This window comes from Molothrus aeneus, chromosome 1 (assembly GCF_037042795.1).
Source record: "Molothrus aeneus isolate 106 chromosome 1, BPBGC_Maene_1.0, whole genome shotgun sequence".
NCBI classification, from domain to species: Eukaryota; Metazoa; Chordata; class Aves; order Passeriformes; family Icteridae; genus Molothrus; species Molothrus aeneus.
In genome coordinates, this window is record NC_089646.1 from 81,245,115 (window position 1) to 81,265,799 (window position 20,685).

The following is a 20,685-nucleotide window of genomic DNA, read 5'->3' on the forward strand; positions in this document are numbered from 1 at the left end:
CATGAGCTCAGGTGTTTCTGGGTTTTTACAGTCACAACCCTGAACAGATTCAGAATGCTGGATCTTGGCAGCAGTAAAACTGATCAACTGTTGTTGTCCATTGAAATGCATCTAAATGAAGCTAATTTGGGAACAGGTAAAAGAATAATGATGAAACACCCACTACTAATTTTTTAATCAATGACAATAAAGCTTTGCATGATTTATCCTCAAACAGTTCTAGAAATAAGACCAGTCTTGTAATTAGTAAACTTGTTTCTACCTTTCTTCCTCTATCAACACTCACTGAAGAGTTTTTTTTGACTCAAGTGTGGTAGTCACAGCAAATACCAATCAGAACATGACCTGCTAGCAAACACTGGCCAGCAAAGAGCTTCCTCTGCCCTATGTAACACAAGCAATGCTGAGTTGGTATTTGTAACACTTCCCTCACTTATGAAATCTTCAAAGAAATTGTACATTAGTTCTAGTCTTCCACTTGTTTCTTGCTGATTGCTTCACAGGCAAGGCACCTTACTAATCAATGTTACTCTGCCACTCTCAGATTGTACTGGGGACCTTAGAGTAAGTGCACTCAACTGTGGTACTACTGATAAAGTTCTGGGAAAAACCCTCACTCAGCTGAATGTGTATACCTCTGGGAAAAAACCCTCCTTAATCCTCATAAATCAAGGAGAGGACAAGGATAAAAAACTGAAGCAACTGGAAGCATGGAAGACAGTGCCTTTAAATGCTCAGACTGAAAGCTCATATTTAATATATTAAACATATGAGAATTACTGGAGGCTAAAATAATTGGTTAATATTTAATTAATTCGTTTAAAAAGTGACAGACCTCTTAAAATAAGAATCTGTGGGCTTTCCCCATAAGGAACAACGGAAAAATTACCCATTAGGTTTTACTGCTTCATTAATTATATTTTCTGTATACATTCAGGAATTTTTTTCTATGAATATTTACACCTGTCTAAGAAAAGATGCAATAATACTTCTGAAACAAGTCTTGAAATCAGTGCTAAATTGTTTTATTTCCAACAACTAGCCATTACAGTATGTGAAACAAAAAGTGTCCAGAATAAATAGCTGAAGATGAAGCATCAGAATACTACCATCTTTGCTACTGCTGTGGCCCCTTAATGTTTCCTGCTTTTCAACCTTCACTCTTCGGATTCTCCAGGCCTACGGATATCATCAATCTTCAGGATCATTCTAACAACCTGAGTCGCCAGAGAAATCTGCTGTTTCTTACCAATCAAGGTTTCTATAACATGCTGCTGCTTCATATCTGCCAAAAGGAAGCAGAAGAATTAGACACCCTCATGAAATCTACATATAACACTTAACCTGTAAGTGTTAGTAATTAGTAACAGTAAATTCCACATCATTTCAAAGAACATTCTGAAATTACTACTCTTGGCCACTGTGGTTTACAAACATAATTTGTACAAACTAGAGTTTTACATGTGGGTTCTTACCAAAGATCCTAGGACATTAAGATACAACTCTTTTCCCAACTAGGTTGTGCTTTTCAAAAAGTAATGCAGAATGGTGAAAAGCTAGATTTCCATACACATATATTAAAAGCACCCTAAAGGCTGAGCAAATGCTAAAGAAGTGAAAGGTCAAATGCCATCAAACAGGAACACCTAACCAAAGGAGGGCTATGAATGCACAAATTACAGTTTACCACATTCTTTTTTCAAAAAACCAACAGAATAAGTAAGAAGGGGAAAAGCGTAGATCCAGTTGAAAATAAGGTTTTATACACTGGCTTCTTAAGTCTTCACATATTTGCTCCAGGTTTATATATGCAGACATATTGGTGTGAACATCATTGTCTACAAATATTTCCAGCCTTTTGTTTACTTCTTCACAAGCTGTTTCTCAAAACAACTGTTTTTAGGACTGCAGTGTAACCTGGATCACTAAAACTGCAGTATTTAAAGCACAGCTTGCTTGCCTCATCCTAAGAGCAGCCTTCTTTCCTGTACTACAAGATCAGTCAACATCTTCAATTAATCTTGCCACAAAACAGAGGTTTTGAGACAACTATACATTTTCCTCCTGGTAGACATAAATATGCTCTCCAAGCACATTCCCATTTATTATGGCAAGGCACAAGAGTTAGAAAAAACCAAGTGATGCACAGGTTTAAAAAATACCACAGTGAGCATTTTGAGCTTTTGAGAAATCTTTTATGCTCCTCCTTCTGCATGCTGCAGTTCTTACCATTTGTTCCTTTCTGCAAACAGTCAATGCCCAGGGCAGGATTATTTTCTTTCACCTGCCTTGCCCGCACTTCGGTCATTGTCTGTATTGGATTCATACCACTGTTCTCCGAGAGGGCCATGGGAATTACCTCCAGGGCATCTGCAAAAGCTCTCACAGCATACTGTTCCAAAGATGGGCACTAGAGGAAAAGAAATTCAAATTCATTACCTAATTAACTCCAATGTTAGTAAAAGCAGATTTTCATACTAAATATAAAACACATACACACAACAGGTAGATTTTATTTGGAATATAGTAACTAAACAAATACCTCTGAATGATAACTACTTGAAAATTAAATATAATTAAACTGCTCCTAGCACAGAAGGAAAAAAAATAGTGGTAATGACTTTTTACACAGACAGGAAGGATAACTTCTAACACTGGTTATCAGGGAATGTCAGAAAGCACATTACAGAACTTTCTGAAAAATCTTGGAAGCTCTTCTGGAATCTCTTAAGGCAGGCTCAATCAATACACTAAAGAAAAGGTTACCTGTTCCTTTCTTACCTTATCTGCTGCCTCACTGACTGCCAAGGCACAAGATATTTCAGCTGCACCACCACCGTACACAATCCGATTGTCACGAACGAGATTCCGGATTACACACAAGGCATCGTGAAGAGAGCGCTTTGCTTCCTCGATGATCTGCAATTACACAACAGCGTGTGTTTGATACAATACACACATCTGAAGGATGTGAAGATGTAGTTCCTAATACAGATGTGGAAACTGCAGATAAACTCCCAAGATTTTTTATGGCTCCAATGCAGCTCTGTTATTGCTATGTCATACTACTTCAAAATAGAGAATGTTAGACATCCAGTGGCAAAGAATAAAAATATGCACCAAACCACACTGTTATTTGTTAAACCTGTAATTTGAAGTAACAAAAACTTACATGAAAAGGTTCTCAATCTTGCATATTTACAAGACACAAAACACTGAACTTTAAATGCCAACATTATTGTCAGACTGCAATTTCTGTCCACTTCTCATTTGAACAGATGTAGGAAATTTAACAAAAACACTAACTTTAAAGCAGTATTTCTGCTTTCTTACAAGAAAATTTCAGACTACAGTATGCTCTTTTTTCCCAATGGTTTTTCATTTAAAGTAGGACTTGACCTACAGCAAATATAATTTAACACTAAAATTGCAACCAAAATCCAGTTTAAGTACATAAGCATTTAAAGTGGTCTCAATTCGAGGGGAGTGGGGGATGTAGGGTGTGGGGATACACAGCTTGCAGTAGTTTGGGGTTTTTATTTGAAATAACTGAACTAAATCAGAAGTGATACAACTAGGTCTACAATAAAACCAAATCTGTCAAAGATGTTAATATACCTTTACTCATAGAAGTGACCCTCTCATGAGAAAAAAATATTAAGAGCATCCACAGGTAAAGCCATTTCTGTATTTATGAACTATATATGAACATAAATGAACTATATGAACAGAGAGAAAAGTAAAGTTTAAAACCATAGTTTGGTTTAAAACCACAGGATGCAAATCTAACAAGTTACTTCTGACACACAGTCCTGACTGCCTACAAGCCTCACCCCTTTCCTATTTGCCCACACTGCAAGGAAAATGTAGACAATGTCAAGAAGAGTCTACTAATTCACTTTACAAAGAAACTACGCATTCTGCAACTATGTATCAAAGCAAGCATCTCACCATTTTATTTCCTCCCCTAATGAAAATGGTCACAGCTCTGGAGTTCTGACACTGCTCGATGAGGAGCATTCTGTCCTTGGTTGTTCCGAAGGAGATCTCTCTGACAACGCCTGCAAAGCCCAGTTTCTCTGCCGTGAGCTCGCAGAAGCGTGGCACGATGCGCCCTCCCGTCGCAATGGCGATTAACTGAAGTTAAACAGCCACGAGTTACTTCAACAGGATTTTCCCACGTTTTTCAGAACATAAAACTAGTGGAAAAGCATCTGTCAAATGCCTACTCCAAAAGGTTATCTTCCCATCACTTCAAAGTACTTCAGCCAATGTTTTGTTTCTGCCAATGGCAAGACTAAAGCAGAAACTTTCCTAGATACCTAAAACTTTATTATAAAGTAATATACAGATGCTTCAATTATAAACCATAATCCCCCCTCCATGGTAGGTTTTTCTCACAAATCCCCAGAGATTTTTCTCCAATACCCACCCATATACACAAGTATGCAGTGATACCCAGAAAACCTGAACTTTTAGCTGGTACAGCCTATTACTTCATAAATGTTTTAACAGCTGGTGCAAAGCCCAGTTTTACTTACTTCTATTTCAGGTCCACCAACCCAACGAACAGCAGGCAGCTCATTCTGAAGCAGCAAGTGATTTGCCTCATCATCAAAACCCCACTGGCAAATGGCAAGGTTTGCACCAGTGTCTTTTATCTAAAAGCAACACAAATCATCAACCTTCTGATCAGAACTAACAAAGGAATGAAAAACATTCTTCATGGTTTTAATTCTCCCAATTTTCTCAAAAGACAATTCTCAAGAAGAACCCCCTGGCACACACAGAGATCAAAATATATTTTGAACCAAGCTGGTATCTCTTTCTTACATTACATTATCTTTGATTCACAGCATTACAACTGCTCGTATGTTGCTTCCCATCAGGATTAGCAGCTCATTTACAGGAACAAATCAATGCACTATGCTGTTTTTTTTTCTAAAGGCTATGAAAGACAAAGAAAACAGAAATAATCCTAAAGGCTACCTGCTTCACCATCTCTTCAAACTTCTCTTTTTCATATTTCTGCAGTGCCTTGTAATCATCCACAGATGTGACATCAAGCTTATGCTTGGTTTTAGGCTTAGGTGGTTCAAATGGACAAGTAAGGATGGCAATTTTAGCATCTTTTAGCTCCTGGGCAATTGAAAAACAAAAAGATGATTTATGACCTCATTAACATTTTTTTCTTGTATTTGCAAAACATACAGACGTATCTTTATAAACACAAACACATGAGCAAATATGAAGATCATTTGACTTATTCTAAAATTAACTAAGTATAACTAAATAATTCTGTCAATTGTCAACAAACCACTTAGAACAAATTCCATAGTTCCCAGGCACTGTTTAAGCCCTTAACAATCTTTACTAGTCATGCCTTTTTATAATTTAATGCTTAAAAAACAAAAGAAAAATTCAATTAAACCATCCCTATCCATTTTGACTACTGAGAACACTACTCATCTTTGTAACAACTTTTCAACTATTACATGACCGTTATTTTCCATTAGTCCTCCTTTCTACAGGATAAACGTGGGTACCTGCTAGATGAATATTTCAGAGCAGTAGAAGTTTTCTTAAAGTAAACTGCCCTAAGACTTGGAGACCTTACCTACACCAAACATAAAACAAGGACAGCTTCTGGGGTGTTCCAAACAGGACAAAATGGCAAGTCATAAAGGTTAAGAATCTTGACACAGTATTGTACTAAGCATATCACATACCAGGGATAATTATTTTTATATTAAACAGAATCCTGCACCTGTCCTCACTCAGCAGTACAGAAATTCCACCCTTCCACCACAATTTCTCAATATTGTTGTAAACTCTACCTTGATTTCTCCCAATATGAAAAATTTCATGCTCCTTACCCCTTCCTCTGTTAATATACTGGTGAAAAGCCAAGCTAAACCACAAGACTGTGTAATAATTAATAAATGCTATGGTGACACTTGAGGTAGGCTAGAAACTCTTATTTAAGACAGTACACACAAGAGACACACACAAGGACATCACTTACTTTAGGCATCTGTGGATGACTGAAATCTTTATCCACAATCACTCCTTTAACCAACTGTGTATCTTCCAGTCTACCACCCACTTTGCCTTGCACTTTGATCAGCTCAAAATCAACATCTTTCCGTTCCATGTCTGCTACTGTCAGTACAGCATTCACGGCAATCTCTGCCATTTGCCGGTGACAGCGGTTCACTCTAGGTTTGAACAAAATACAATCAAGTTGTACGCCATTTCCACCATTTGGGAGAAAAAGGTGATTCTATCAATCATTCAAACAGCCAGAAGTACCACTACAGCAGTCAGCTTTTGCACACTGTATTAAAAGAGGGGGTCCTGCTTGTTTGCTCACAGAAGTAGAAGGTGCTGGCTATGGCAGAAAACTGAACACACAGTATGGCTGGTGTGAGGAACCTCTGTCAATGGAGTCTCAGCACAGATTTGGAACAAGTCAGGAAAACTAAGCTACTAAAGAACATTCAAGAAATAGAAACCATGTGTAAGACAACTCTGCAAGGGAAGCCCTGCCAATGTCTGAATTTATACATTTACATATAGAACCCAAAAAGGAAAAGGAACTTCTGGAACCATCCTAAGTTAAAATCTTTTTAGTGGCAAAAAACCCCAAAAGATGACACATTATTATTTTTAACAGATTTACATTACTTTTGGAACCTGCTATGATGCAGAAACCTGGAACTAACAGGTTAGAATGAAATTGATGCTGCAGCTATTTAACTTCAAGGAATTGACCCTTTGGAGACAAAGGATTCACAATTTCTTACCCTGAGACAGGAGTCCATGGAGGAATTAGACGAAACAAAACACAGAGGAGCCTTCAGCAGCACTCCAATAACACAAAACCACCAGGATTTCTCCTTTCCACGCAGAGAGTTTTCAATGGAAGGGTAAATATTCATTCAATATTCAGTTTTTGTGACTTACACTTTAGAGCCCAGAGTTGTCTTTGCTGTCTGGATCAGAGGCTCAATGTTCTGTGGATCAACTGGGAAGCTGTCACTGATTTTGTCTAGATGCTCAATAGCAATGCGTGCTGCCTGCTCGTAACCATCTGCTATTCTGATGGGGTGGATGCCTCGGTCCAGCAGCTGCTCAGCCTGTTCCAGTAGTGCCCCAGCCAGAACTATAAAAAAAAAAAAGAAAAAGAAGTTTTATTCTTGATTGGAGCATAATTATAAGTACATTAACAACAGATTAAAAAGACCAAAATGAAGTACAGGCATCAAGGCAGGACAAGGAGACTCCAGAAGAAAATTCTGCAAAAAAATTTTGAAAGTATCAAAGGGGTGCACAGCACTACCTTAAAATGTAACTAAACTTCAAAAAGACACAAAAGACTTCCTGATTAGAAGACTTCTCATACAAGAACTGACAGGAATACTGCAACAATAAATACTCCAAAGAAGTACTACAGAAAAACTACTGTTATTTCTCACAGGTTTTTTTTAATAGCTGAAGCAGCTTGATTTTAAACTTGAAAAAGGAAGCTAAATTTAAAACACGTTCTTACCAACGACTCCAGTAGTTCCATCCCCAATCTCATCATCTTGAGATTTAGCCAGCTCCACCATAAGTTTGGCTATTTGGTGATCCACATCCATCATATTCAGGATGGTAGCACCATCATTTGTCACAGTCACCTCACCATCCTTGTCCACCATCATTTTATCCAAGCCTAAAAAACATGTACAAAGGATGAAGGAAAATTTTGAAAATTCCCCCACAACAAGTACTAAGAGAGAATCACTAAAGTTTTTCACTGTTACCATTGGGCCCAAGGGATGTTCTCAGAGTACTTGCTACAGCCTTTGCTGCCATTATGTGAGACTGTAAAACAAAGGATAACAAAGCCAGAAGTTAAATCATTATCGTGCATTCCAAAATCACAATATTAAGCTAAGGAAAACACAGTGAGTAGTGCAAGTGTGATTTAACTGACAATAACTATGAAAAAGAATCAGAAAGTGTGTATTGGTCTTATGACAGAAACGTTTCCTATGCCCTTCCTTGTGCTGGCTCTGCTAAAGCATGCAAAAGCAGAGCAGCCAAATGACAGCCCTAACGCACAAAGCAAGGAGCAACAGAATTCGGCAACGCTAAAAAGAGAAGGCAGTGCAATGGCAGCGCAATTTTACCCATCACAGAATCATCACAGGATGGTGTGGTTTGGAAGGGACCTCGAAGATCATCCAGGTCCTGCCTGTCAGGGGCAGGAACACCTTCCACTACACCAGGTTGCTCAGTGCCCCATACACTTCCCTGAACGCTGCCAGGAATGGGGCATCCACAACCTCTCTAATGCCCGCTCCCATATTCCATCGGGATTCGTGCCACCCGCACTCAGCTCCGGCCTTCCTTCGGCGGCCGAGCTTTATGCTGCGGTCTAAGGGAGGGAGCACTGGGGAGCTGGGCAGGAGCCACGGGGGTGACGGCCCCAAGGCCCGCAGCCGGGGGGGCGGATCGACGCCGTGCCGTGGATTCCAGCCCCGGGGCCATGCTTTCTCTCTTCCTCCATCTCTCTCCCGCTTACGGGCCTAGTTCAGGCTCCATCCGCCCTGTGTCTCGGGCGGGGCTGGCGATGAGCGGCGGCAGCGCCTTGCCCCAGGGGCTCCATGCTCCCACCGCAGCATGGCGCGGTACAGCACAGCACGGCATGGCGCGGCGCGGCCCAGCCAGCGCGAGCCCGCGGGCGGCCCCGGCGGCCGCCCCGCTCGCTCACCTTGAGCGCCTCCAGCCCCATGAGGCGCGTCTTGCGCTCCTGGTCCTTGAGGATGAGGAAGGGCCGCCCATACTCGTCAAACGCCAGAGTCCCCATGGCCGACATGGCTGCACCGCCTGCACGGCCTACTCCGACCGCCGCCGCCCGCGCGCACCGCCCGGAAGCCGCCACGCCCGCCGCGACACCGCGCGCCGCCCCGCGCCTGCGCGGCCGCTACACCCGCGCCTTATTTCGCGGGCGGGAGCTTTGTGGCGCCCCCAGCCGAGCCTTCTGGAAGCCGCCCGGCTCTGGGGGAGGAGCGCGGCGCTGGCGGCCGCACGCCCCGGCTCACGGGGGCGGGGAGGGAAGGAGGGAGGATGTACCGAGCGGGGCGGAATACGGGCGCCGGGCGAGGCGGCAGCGGGCTGCGCCGGGTGACGTGAGGAAAAGTGTGAGGTAGAAAAGTGTGCGCGGCGCTTCTCTCCGGAGCGCTTTCGGACAGGTTTCGGTCCCCCACCCCTTCATAGTGAAGTGGTACCGCCCTTCCCTATAAGTGTTGCAGGCCGAGAATAAGTCTGGGTTGGTCATTGGCGAGTTGGAGTGTGTGTGGCGGCTGTCGCTGTGTCCCAGGGAAAAGTTCCTCCGCAGTAACTCCGGGACGTGTTCCCGAGGCGGGGAGGTCCCTGCGCCGCCCTTGAGCTGTTTGGGGCGCGCTGCCCCGAGTAGAGGGCCAGGGGGTTAAATAGGAACCGCATTCCTGCCCCCTCATGCCTCAGCTTTTCGGCAGCTGTAGCGTTTCCTTGGGATCGGCTGAAGTGTAGGGTGCTTTTTTTCATCTCTTACGTCGTAGCTCTGTGCTACAAGATACTGAATTGTCTCGATTGAAAACACTGTCTGTCCGTCCGTCCGTCCGTCCGCAGGCGCGATGTGCCAGGGGCTGGCTAAGGAGGTCCCGCAGGAGGAGGGCGAGGGCGGCTCCCGGAGGAGCGGCTGGGGCCTGCTGGTCACGGCCGGCGTGGGGGGCACCTTGGTGGCCCTCTATGCTGTGGCCACCCCCTTCGTCACCCCGGCGCTGAGGAAGGTGTGCCTGCCCTTCGTTCCTGCCACCGCCGCTCAGATCCAGAATGTGCTGAAAATGTTGGAAAACAGAAGTGGCTCCCTAGTTGACATAGGTAGCGGGGATGGCCGCATTGTAAGTTATGAATGTTGCCTTCCTTTTAGATCACCTCTTAAAAAAGTGCTAAAGTGCTGGGGCTGGGTTTTCTCACACTTAAAAATGTCCTGTCTTGTCTTTGGCATCTGGTGGTTGTGTCTGAGTCTTATGGAAAGGATCAAAGCTGAGAAAGGTTTACATTCAGTTTTGATGGGTAATAAATAGTTTTTGCTTCAGTCTTACCTTTAGCTTGACCAAGGTAGTGGACAAAATGTCATTGTGGTGACTAGAGGGAATCACAACACATTCACTTGAAAAGATGCTATCAGTCTTGGTACTGATTGAAAAAGAGCTGTGATTCCACAAAGGTATGTAGCTGCAGCAAGTGAGGCTGTGAGGTATTTAATGTATAAAGGTGATAGAAGTGCAAAAAGAAATGGGCAACAAGTGATGGATTATAAAAATAAAAATCCTGGTGTGGGTAGAACTGTAGTCTTCAAACCTTTGTGCACTGCTGGCTTCCCCTCTTCCTAATCCGTGTGGTGAAACTATTTCACCATAAATGGCGAAACTAGAATAGACACCAAGAGAAATGGTGAGAATCATGAAAGAAAAAGTGGTACTTTGTTTCCAGGGTATTGCTTGAGCCCCAGTTTGTGAAATGTGATGATATAGTAGAAAATTGTGTGGTTTGGTTTTCCTTTTGTTGCTGTGATGTTTTGTTTGTTTTTTCATAACTATCTGCTTCAAGTCAGAGTTAGCAAGAGGGTGATGGTTTTTGATGGAAACACATCTGTTTCTGAATGCTACCTTTGTCCATTTTTTATGTGAATGAGTCAACTATTTTTCCATGTAAAAAAAAATTGATTTGGAACCCAAATTTGTGAAGATTGCTTGAATTGTGCCTGGGTAGGAAAAACATGCTTTTAATTATTTAGCACTTACTCAGGTGTAATCATTGGATAAATATGAAGATATTTGCCACATTTCCAAGTGTGGTAAAAATGTCAGATTCTTTTGGTGAATTTGCAAGTGCTCTGTGTGTGATGGAAGATGCATTATTTTAACAGTGTGAAATGTATAGTCCAGGTAAAGCTGAGAAGTTCTGTTAAGAAATGTGTACTTTCTGATTTCACCTTGCTTGTTTTGTAATTGATAGTTCATCAGGCCCTGCTGATCAGAAATTCGCAGTAGCCTTTTAAATTTTGTCTTAAACATTTATTCTAGAAATCAGTGCATTTAAAAATTTTTTTTTTCAATCAAGATTGCTTTCACACTCTTTCTGTTGGTATGTCATTTTGGCTCTGATTCAGGGGCTGCTCACGTGCCTATCCCTCACTGCTTTTCAAATAAGTGGTCTAATTTTGAGCATTTTGGCTTGTGAGCTTCACTGTTCTCTCTGCAATCAATGTTGGTTCTCTTTAATTTCAAGATGCTGTAATGAATGTGTTAAATTAAACTTTTATATGGATCACAGATGTACTGCAAGCTCACAGCTTTGCCCTGTGAATGTTTGTTTTCATTTTGTTTGCCTGGCTATATTTCAGTCAAGACTAGTAATAATAGTAAAATGTAGTTTTGAGTTTTTTGTTCACTATACAGCTGATCTGTTGGGTGTTAAACCCAGGGTGACTTAGGAAAGTGCTTTCCTTTGATTTATATTTTAAATAAAACTGTGTGCTTCTCTTTAGGTGAATAGACTTTTATGTTTCAAAGTGAAGATTTATTTTCTTCCTTGTAGGTGATAGCAGCTGCAAAAAAGGGATTCCAGGCTGTTGGATATGAATTGAATCCCTGGCTAGTCTGGTACTCCAGATATCGTGCCTGGAGAGATGGAGTACATCAGAACACCAAATTTTATATTTCAGACTTATGGAAGGTGGGTAGTGAATTATGTAAGAAGAGATCTAGGATGATTGAGAGATTTTATAAGTTTGGAAATACTTTCCTGAAAAAACTGAAATGCTGTCTGACCACAAGGTGCTACACTGGGCTTTGAGCAGAGTTCTTGTGCTGGGAATCTGGTTTCTTTGGGCTCAGTATGCTGTTCTGCTGCTTTTGTGCTTTATTCAATGGCTTCCTGTATCAGCAGAGGCTCCTTGAGAAAGCCTGGGCCTGATAAATTATGTGGGAAGGTTTTTTTGGCTGTGGGGGTGTTTGTGTTCAGAGGGGAACATAGGAGAACTTGATGGTGCTGAGTGGAAGAACTCAGTCATTGGAATGCCTGGAAAATTTTTATAGCTAGCTAACATTTAACGAAAGAAGGGGCAAACTTAAAGCATATGTGATTTTATCATATACAGGAGTAGTGAAAATAACTCTTTAGTTATTAGTAAAGTCATATTGGTGTTTTCTAAATTAATACTTTCTGTGCTTCTAGAATTGCTATTCTATATCCTTGGCCAGACAGTAGAAGTTTTTTGCAGTTCAGCAGTATAAGTTTTCTTTATGTGGAAATTTTTGTGATGAAAAGTTGGTAAGGGATTTCCTTGCATATTTTGGTCTAAATCCCTGTTGAAAGAAGTGCAGCTAGAGGGATTAGGAGAAAAGAATGGTGAGAATTTTTCAAACTAGAAATGCCGTTTTCAATAAGATTTGTTCTCAAATTTTATTTTAGGTTTCTTTCTCCCATTATAGAAATGTTGTTGTTTTTGGAGTACCTCAAATGGTAAGCTTACTATTTATTTTTAATTTTTATTATATTATTGTATTTTATTTATTATACTGTTTAATTATTTGTTACAATGTTTAATTATTTTAATGCCAAGGCATTCAGTGTTAATACATTAATCTGCAAAATGAATTAACCTGCAGATGGTCAAAGGCAGTCAGTAATAATCATAATATCATAGGATGTTAAGGGTTGGAAGGGACCTTAAACATCATCAAGCCCAAAGCTCCCTGTGCATGGAATAGCTCCCACTAGACCAGGTTGCTCACAGCCTTATCCAGCCTGGCTTTGAACGCTGCCAGGGTTGGGGCATCCAGAAACTGCCTGGGCAACCTGTTCCAGTGTCTCACCACCCTCACAGTAAAGAATTTCTTCCTAATGTCTAACTGAAATTTCCCCTTTCAGTTTTTTTCCATTATCCATTGTCCTATCTCTGCAGTTCCTGATGAAGCGACCCTCTCCAGCTTCACCAGGAGATTCCTCCCTGTAGGCTCCCTTCTGATATTGGAAGGTTGCTATGAGGTCTGCACGCAGCCTTCTCTTCTCTAGTTCCAACTCCCCTGCCATGAGCAGGGACACATTTGACTAGACCAGATTCCTCAGAGCTCCATCCAACCTGGTTTGAACAATTCCATAGCAGGGACATCCACAACTTCTCTGAGCAACCTGTTCCATTGCCTCACCACCCTCGTGTGAAGAATTTCTTCCTAATACCAATCAAACCTACTCTCTTTCAGTTTGAAGCCCTTCCCCCTTGTCCTGTCACTACCTGTGCCTGTGGAAGGTCCCTCTCCATCTTGTAGGCTCCCTTCAGGTGCTGGGGGCTGCAGTTAGGTTCCACTGAAGCCATCTCTTTTCCAGGCTGAACAAACCTGATTCCGTCATCCTGTGCTTCTGTATTGCTTCTTCCTTTGCTAAGGCAGGTGTGAGATGAAGTGAGGAAGAGCTTTATGTGATGCCATACAGCGTACACTGAAAACATTTCTGCAGCACTAACAGGGAGCGTAATAAACCTTCCTATTCTGTGGTTTTTTTGTTTGCTTGTTTTTTTTTTCAACGGCACCAAAAGTAATCCTCTGCTTCAGATTCCAATTGTAACCCGTATTGGAAACTGAAGTGGGTAAGAGTGGGATATTAGTGAGCACCGGGATGTTCCTCATGCCGCCAGCTCTGGGTGTTACGTGCTCCCTTGCTCAGTTCCGGCAGGGGGCGCTGGAAACGTTTGGATTTGCGGTCAGGAATTCTGCCGTTGCACCGAGGGGAAAAGTCCTGGTGGGGAAAGCTGGCTCAGTAAACTAGGAATAAACAAATGCCCTGGGAAAATGTGAGTAAACCCAGCAGAAATACTGAGTTAACTTTTAAATGTAATAAAGCGGGATGCATTAGTGACGGCTGTGATAGAAAGGGTAGCTGTAGGGCTCAGAGTAACTTTTGTAGATCCAGTAAATACTAAGTTAAATTCTTTCAGCAGAAGTACTGTCATAAATGCAACAGATGCAAACATATGAACCTCTGTGTTTCCTGAGCATTCGTTTGCTTATGATCCCCTTTGAATTTACTTTGGAAGTTGTTAATGCTCAGCCTCTTGAATGACTAAATTAATTTTCTAGAAACCTTAATGCGTTTGTTCTTTTTTACTGAGAAACAATAGATCTCTTTAGCTTTTTTAATAATGCCGGCCTGATTTGATGCTTTAACACAGTGCTTTTATTTCATATCCAAGATTAGCTTTAAAAACCTGAATTTATTGATCTTCAGGGAAGACTAAGACCTCTCTTGTTCTTGCAGGCATTGGGGGGAAGGTGTGTTTGTTTCTGAGTTATTGCAGAGAGAGACTTGTTCAGGGAAGGATGATGGAATTCTTGCCAGGTGTTCATGTTTGCAGCTCCTGTGTATTTTAACTGATTACATACTGTACAAAAGGTTTACTAAACTATGTATCCGTGTTGACACACCAAAAAATTCCCCCAAACCCTGGCTTCACATAAAATGATGATACACAGACAGTATGATTGTAACACCTAATGTATCTAATGTATTTAGCTTAAAAACTAGTTTGACTGGTTCAAGGATATAATTCTTTTTGGCTGAACTTGGCTGAACTATTAATGATGTTTTCTAATTTGCTAATTTTCATAATTGCTCCTAAAAATTAGTATATGTCCATATTTATATTTTCTGTAAATTTTTTTTTTTCTGGTGTCTCAACTCAGTTTTAGATAACAAAGTGGGCTTAATTTTCTAGTTCGTTGAAGGGGCTAGTAGGCTTATTTTTCTAGTTGTTTAAGGCAGCAAAAATGTTAAAAAGCTTTGCTGTGTGGATGAAATCAGAGCCTTAAAAATATTTGGAGGTAACTCTTTGGTCTATTCGATCTATGACTGTAATTTTCCTAAAATATTCCATTGTTAGCTTAAATTTAGCTATAATAGGATATTACATCAAAGGCACACCCTGAATGTATGTGATAGTGAAAGCTCTTTGCAGCCTTTAGAAAATACCTTTTCTTTAGTCAGTCTTATTTTCTAATAACGTTCTTTTGGGTTTTGTTTCTTTCATGTTTTTCTGAAATTTTATGTGTTTTTGTCTTTGTGACTTAAATTCAGCTAAATTTGTTAATAACTACTGCCCTTTAAAATTTTTTAATATTTAAACATTACATCATGATAACCAAAGTAAGTAGTGTTTTACATGTAACAGAAGTAGCCTGTTAAAATTACTCATTCAGATACGTACAATATGTAAGAATAAAAGGAGCTCCAAATGGATGTGCACTGCTGATCTGCTTAAACATACCATCAAACTTTTCCAAAGGACAAAAGTGGCTAAATCTGTTAGGTTTCTCTTTTTTTCCAAGAACATAATCACTATCTGGGATGGAAAAAAAAATTCTTTTAAGTCTACATGTGTTAATTTATTTCTCACTTAATCCATGGCAGAATTTGCAAAGCACTTATTAGGAAAAGAGCATCTGATTGGTCAGGGTGTTGCTCTGTTCTAGAAAAGTAGTGATCGTTCCCCTGACTTTCATATCCTCTCAATTTTTGTGAATGGAGGAAAGCTGGACTTGTAGGTATTCAACCAGGGAGAGTTGGTATGTGACACGGTTCCCCTCAGCATTCTGCTTTCTGCACTGGGGAGGGATGGATTTGGTGGATGGACTGTTCAGTGGATAAGGAGTTGTCTGATGGCTGCATTCAGAGGGTAGTGGTCAATGTCTCAACATCCAGATGACATCAGTTACAATTGGTGTCCTTCAGCGGTCTTTATTTGAGCAGTCCTGCTTAATATCTTCATCAATAGCATAAATCAGTGGAATTGAGTGCAGTCTCAGAAAAGTTTGCAGATGACACTGAGCTGACGTGCCTGAAGGACAGGATGCCATCCAGGGGGACCTGGACAAGAAGTGGGCCCATGGGAATACTGCGAGGTTTAACAAGACCAAGTGCAAGGTATGCACCTGGGTCAGGGTAGCTCTAAGTACCAACACAGGCAGGGGAATGAACAGATCAGAGCAGCCCTGCTGAGAAGGACTTGGGGGGTGCTGGTGCATGAGAGGCTGGACAGGACCCAGCCATGGGCACTCACAGCCCAGAAAGTCAAACATGTCCTGGACTGCATCCAAAGCAGCGTGGCCAGCAGGGGAGGGAGGGGATTCTGCCCCCCTTTTCTCCTCTGGTGGGACCTCACTTGGAGTGCTGCATCCAGGGCACCCCATCAGAAGAGGGATGTGGACCTGTTGGAGTGGGTTCAGAGGAGCTCCTTTCCTGGAGGCAGGCTGAGAGAATTGGGGTGATTGACCCTGGAGAAGACTTGACTCTAGGGAGTGGCCTTTTAGTTCTTCAAGGGGGCTCGTAAACAAGATGGGGACAGACTTTTCAGTAGTGGCTGTAGGGACAGCACAAGGGGTAATAGTTTTAAACTAAAAGAGGGCAGATTCATCTTAGATATAAGTAAGAAAAATTTTACCAATAGAATGGTGGAACACTGGAACGGGTTGCTCAGAGAGGCAGTAGATGAGGACTGGATGGGGCTCTGAGCAACCTGATCTAGTTTAAGATGTCCCAGCCCATGGCAGGGGTGTTCAACTAGACTACCTTTAAAAGTCCCTTAAATCCAAACCATTCCATGATTCTACATTCTCTTTCATGGAATGCTGCTGCAGGGATTCACATGCCTATGTTAACAGGTTGTGGATTTGACTAAGCTCAATTTAAGTATTATTTAATGTAGCAGTATTTTACCATAGACTGACAGCAGAATGTTTGCTTTGGGTTGTTGTCTGTGTGATGTTTTGAGTGTCCCAGGATCGGTCTTGGGGCTAGACTGTAAATTTTGACCCTTTGAGTATCACACAATAGCTCATGAACCTGAGGGTGTCATAAATAGCATCACTTCAGGGGGATGAACTTTGATTCCCTCAGAGAAGAATCCCACTGAAGAGAATCATGAATTGGAGCATGCAAAGTCTTTTCCCAGCAGTTTTAGTTGTGGGGTTTTTTTTGTTTGTTTTGTTTTGTTTGTTTTTTTTTTTTAATTTACGGGATAATTTGTGTTTTGATTTAATTTGAATTTGAAAATTACCATTTTCTGGTTTTAGATATTCTTTGTCAAGGCATCAAAGCCAAAATATCTATCATGAATACTTTCCTAAGATTTTAAAAAAAAAAGTTACTCAAATCTTTGATTTCTCTTGAACACCTGAATTAGATTCTAATGAGAATGCCCCTGTTTTTTACTGTTTCTGAGAGGTTTTTCTTGTAACTCAACAGATGCCACAGCTGGAGAAGAAGCTAGAAGAAGAACTTGAATGTAATGCCAGAATCATTGCCTGTCGCTTTCCTTTCCCTTGCTGGATTCCAGATCATACTACTGGAGAGGGAATAGACACCGTGTGGGCCTACGATTTGAAACGTTCTAGAGCATGTGAAACAAAAAGCTTGGAAATTACACCAAAGACAGAATCTTAGACATTGAATTTGGTTTCTTACAGAACTTTTTAGCTTTGACTGGACCTGTTGAAGATAAGATTAACATGGAGAGAGCCCTGGCATATGAAGATGTGAATTCACTGTAAGAACTGAAGTACAGTGGCTGTCTGAAAGCACGCAAAGGTTACTGAAAGGTGTAGTTAAATGGCTTAATATGGTGTCCTGGTTTGACTCCATCTAGCAGTGGAGTACCACACAGATGTTCTCTCACCCTGGTCTGCAGACTGCCCCCTGTGGGATGGGAAAGAAAACTGGAAAAAAGGTCATACCCGTGACCATGGACTGAGATAGGAATAGTTTAATAATTGAAATAAATTTACTAATAATAACAACAACAAGAGAGGAGTAAAACCCAAGAAAGATGAGTGATGCACAGTACCCTTGCTCACCACCCACTGATGGATGCTCACCTTATCCCAGAGCAGTGACTGCGAACTCTCCCCAGTTTATATACTGGGCATGATGTTCTGTGGTGTGGAATATCCCTTTGGCCAGCTCAGCTCAGCTGTCCTGGCCGTGCTTCCTCCTGGCTTCTTGTGCACCTCCTTGTTGGCAGAACACGAGAAACTAAAAAGTCCTTGGCTTGGAGTAAGCACTGCTCAGCATCAACTAAAACCATTAGTGTTTTAATCAGCATTAGTCTTTTCTACCACAGTGCTGTACCAGATAATAGGAAGAAAATGAACTCCCAGCTGAAAGTTGTTAGTCAAAATAATGAAAAAGTTTTTATAGAAGAGGAAAACTTCAATATAGAAAAGGGTTTAGAACACCATTCTAAACTACAGCTAAGGGGAATATATGAATAAGTTCAAATGCTCAAGTTTGTGAACTTAATATATACATTCTTTCTGACCCTACAGAACATTTAGTATTGGTGTTGGAATGATGTGCGAGTGTCTTCTCAAATGAGCTGTATTTCCAAAATGTCTGAATTTTGTATGCCAAGTACATAGTGCTGCACACACAAAACTGGTCCAGATGGAGTATGATGATGACGCCAATGTTTCACACCACAGCCTTGAATGTGTACTTTTGAAAGTTGAGTATGACAAAATGGGCAAATAATAAGTTGTATAAGAAGTTGTTTTTTTCATTAACACAAGTGCTGCCTCTGATTATATTATTTTTTTTAATTTATCTTGTGTTCAGTTTTAGCATCTGCTGAAAAATAAACTCCAAGTAATCTACTCCCCTTCTCCTTTACCTCTTTCAGTAAGGGAGGGGCAAAAGCAGAACTTGTGGGTTGTGGTAGCAATTTACTGAAAGCACAAAGCAAGAATAAGACATGGCACAGTAACAACAGAGATATTAATAGTAAAAGGATACAAAAAGAAGGTATTTTAGTGACAAAAACGTGTGTTCACCACTGGAAACAAGAATAATGGTGGATGCTTCCAGTAGATTGTGTCCTCAGACCAAAGGCAGCATAATGGCTTGGCAGGCAAAATGGCCAAATCCCAGTGGAGCACCAGGGTTTTCCTTTGGAAACCATGCCCTCCACTGATGGCATGCATGGTGCAGAGTACCAGCTCGGTCATGGCAGTAAGCTCTGACCCCTTTCTGCAACCAGGAAAACTTGTTACAGGAACACAAAACTGCAGGAGGATACTCTTACTGATGTAGGCTGCTGCAGATGACCATAAATTTTCCTAATCTTTCTGATTTGGGAAGCGTTTCAAAAGCCATTTATTTGTCAGTGAAGTGCCACCATTTCTGTCTGCTCAAACCTTAGATAAAGATTTGGATGAGAGTTGTTCACTTGAATACTTGAAGGCTGTCTCTGATTCCAGGGCTAGTTGTTCTGGCTAATTTGGTTAAATCTGATTCAACTTCATTTAATTAATAGTGAGATGAGAAGAAAAGTTTTCAATCAGACTCACTTTCCCTTCTATTTTTCATACATCTGATGAGATCTCAGAAACTCATGGTATCACTGTATGGCTTTTCCTTGTAAGTGAAGCAAGTTCTCCCTTGATACTGGTTTGCAATGGGGTATTGTCACTGCATTGGAGTTTTCCTTTCCTGCATAGTTACAACTTTCTGTTGTATAATGGTCTGCTTACTCGTTCTATTTATCTGGTTCTCAGGTAAAGTTTTACTGTTTTCACTCATTAGTCAAAGCTCACAATCAGCCTCCCCTGGCCCCAATTAACGTACAGCCTGTTTGTTAAGCAGTAACTGTAAGTTTGTCAGATCTTTGCATATATGTTACCCATGGAATGAAGCTAAAACAAGCTGGGCAACTGACTTCGAGGCAGTCATTACCACAACTAAATTTAGCTCAGTCAAAGAGAAGTGCTGAGACCCTAGAATTTGAGGTAAAAACAAGTCTGACATTTTATCAAGTGTTGGGAAAGCAAATTTGGCAGGTCTGTAGAATCTGACTTGAAGAGAAGTTGGGTGCTATTTGGGATGTGTAGTCCACAATGATGTCTGTACCCATGCTTTTTGTTTTTGATGTGAGGGGACAGGAAGAAGTTAAAATATAAATTTACACTGAGGATTTGAAATGGAGCATGGTTTTGTCCTGAAAATATACACAAAACAGGAGAAGAAAGGGGCAAATGTGTCTGTAGTGTGCAAAGGAGAGGTGATTTCAGCCTTGCATGGCAAGGCACACCTGTGAACATGCAGACTGTGTATACTGAAGATCACCAGTGTCTGGTAAGCAGTTTGACAGCCTTTCTCTGCAAGAATGCATAAACTGTTTTATAAAATTGCACTAAATGCTTTCTATAATGATTTAAGTGTTACAATCATCACATGGAGATAGAGTGACAGGACAGGGATATAGACTGGCTTATCTGAAATGCTGGAATTTAATACCCCAAGGCCATAAAACTGGGACCTCAGACAAAGTACATCTGAAATAATTTCTAACAAAAAGAGATTGACAAAGGGGGAATTAGCTAATTAAGCAAAGTTCTTCCCTGAAAGATCATAAAGGAGAAGAGGAGGCAAAATATTTTGATCCATTGATTTGTGTGTGACTCCTTTGCAGTGCAGTGCTTTGACCCAGGTTTCTACTATCTGCTTTCACTAAATTTAGTTTGTAGGAAATGAAGCAGTTATTTACTTTTCTCCTGTGTTTGACTATATATTTTTCTATTGCATTAACCTTTGCCTGTTAAA

The 20,685-nt window shown here is 41.1% G+C and overlaps 2 protein-coding genes across 3 annotated transcripts; one reads left to right on the plus strand and one right to left on the minus strand.

Annotated features, from left to right (window-relative positions):
• Window positions 1–1,009: 1,009 nt before the first annotated feature.
• Window positions 1,010–8,926, minus strand: CCT5 (chaperonin containing TCP1 subunit 5). The gene is made up of 11 exons (XM_066559891.1): window positions 8,762–8,926; window positions 7,809–7,869; window positions 7,553–7,717; window positions 6,967–7,165; window positions 6,026–6,218; window positions 4,990–5,139; window positions 4,542–4,661; window positions 3,952–4,137; window positions 2,782–2,919; window positions 2,230–2,410; window positions 1,010–1,285 (listed from the first exon to the last, which is right to left on the minus strand). Exons 1-11 carry the CDS (start codon window positions 8,864–8,866, stop codon window positions 1,158–1,160), a joined length of 1,626 nt encoding a protein of 541 aa, XP_066415988.1. The 5' UTR covers window positions 8,867–8,926; the 3' UTR covers window positions 1,010–1,157.
• Window positions 8,927–9,103: 177 nt separating this feature from the next.
• Window positions 9,104–18,740, plus strand: ATPSCKMT (ATP synthase c subunit lysine N-methyltransferase). Of its 2 annotated transcripts, none has more exons than XM_066545698.1 (5): window positions 9,104–9,196; window positions 9,661–9,932; window positions 11,635–11,772; window positions 12,511–12,561; window positions 17,335–18,740. In XM_066545698.1, the coding sequence occupies exons 2-5, from the start codon at window positions 9,666–9,668 to the stop codon at window positions 17,530–17,532; spliced, it is 654 nt and encodes a 217-aa protein (XP_066401795.1). In that variant the 5' UTR covers window positions 9,104–9,196; window positions 9,661–9,665; the 3' UTR covers window positions 17,533–18,740. The 2 variants fall into 2 exon arrangements, with proteins under 2 accessions (XP_066401795.1, XP_066401802.1); XM_066545705.1 differs by lacking the exon at window positions 9,104–9,196 and adding an exon at window positions 9,206–9,557.
• Window positions 18,741–20,685: the final 1,945 nt, after the last annotated feature.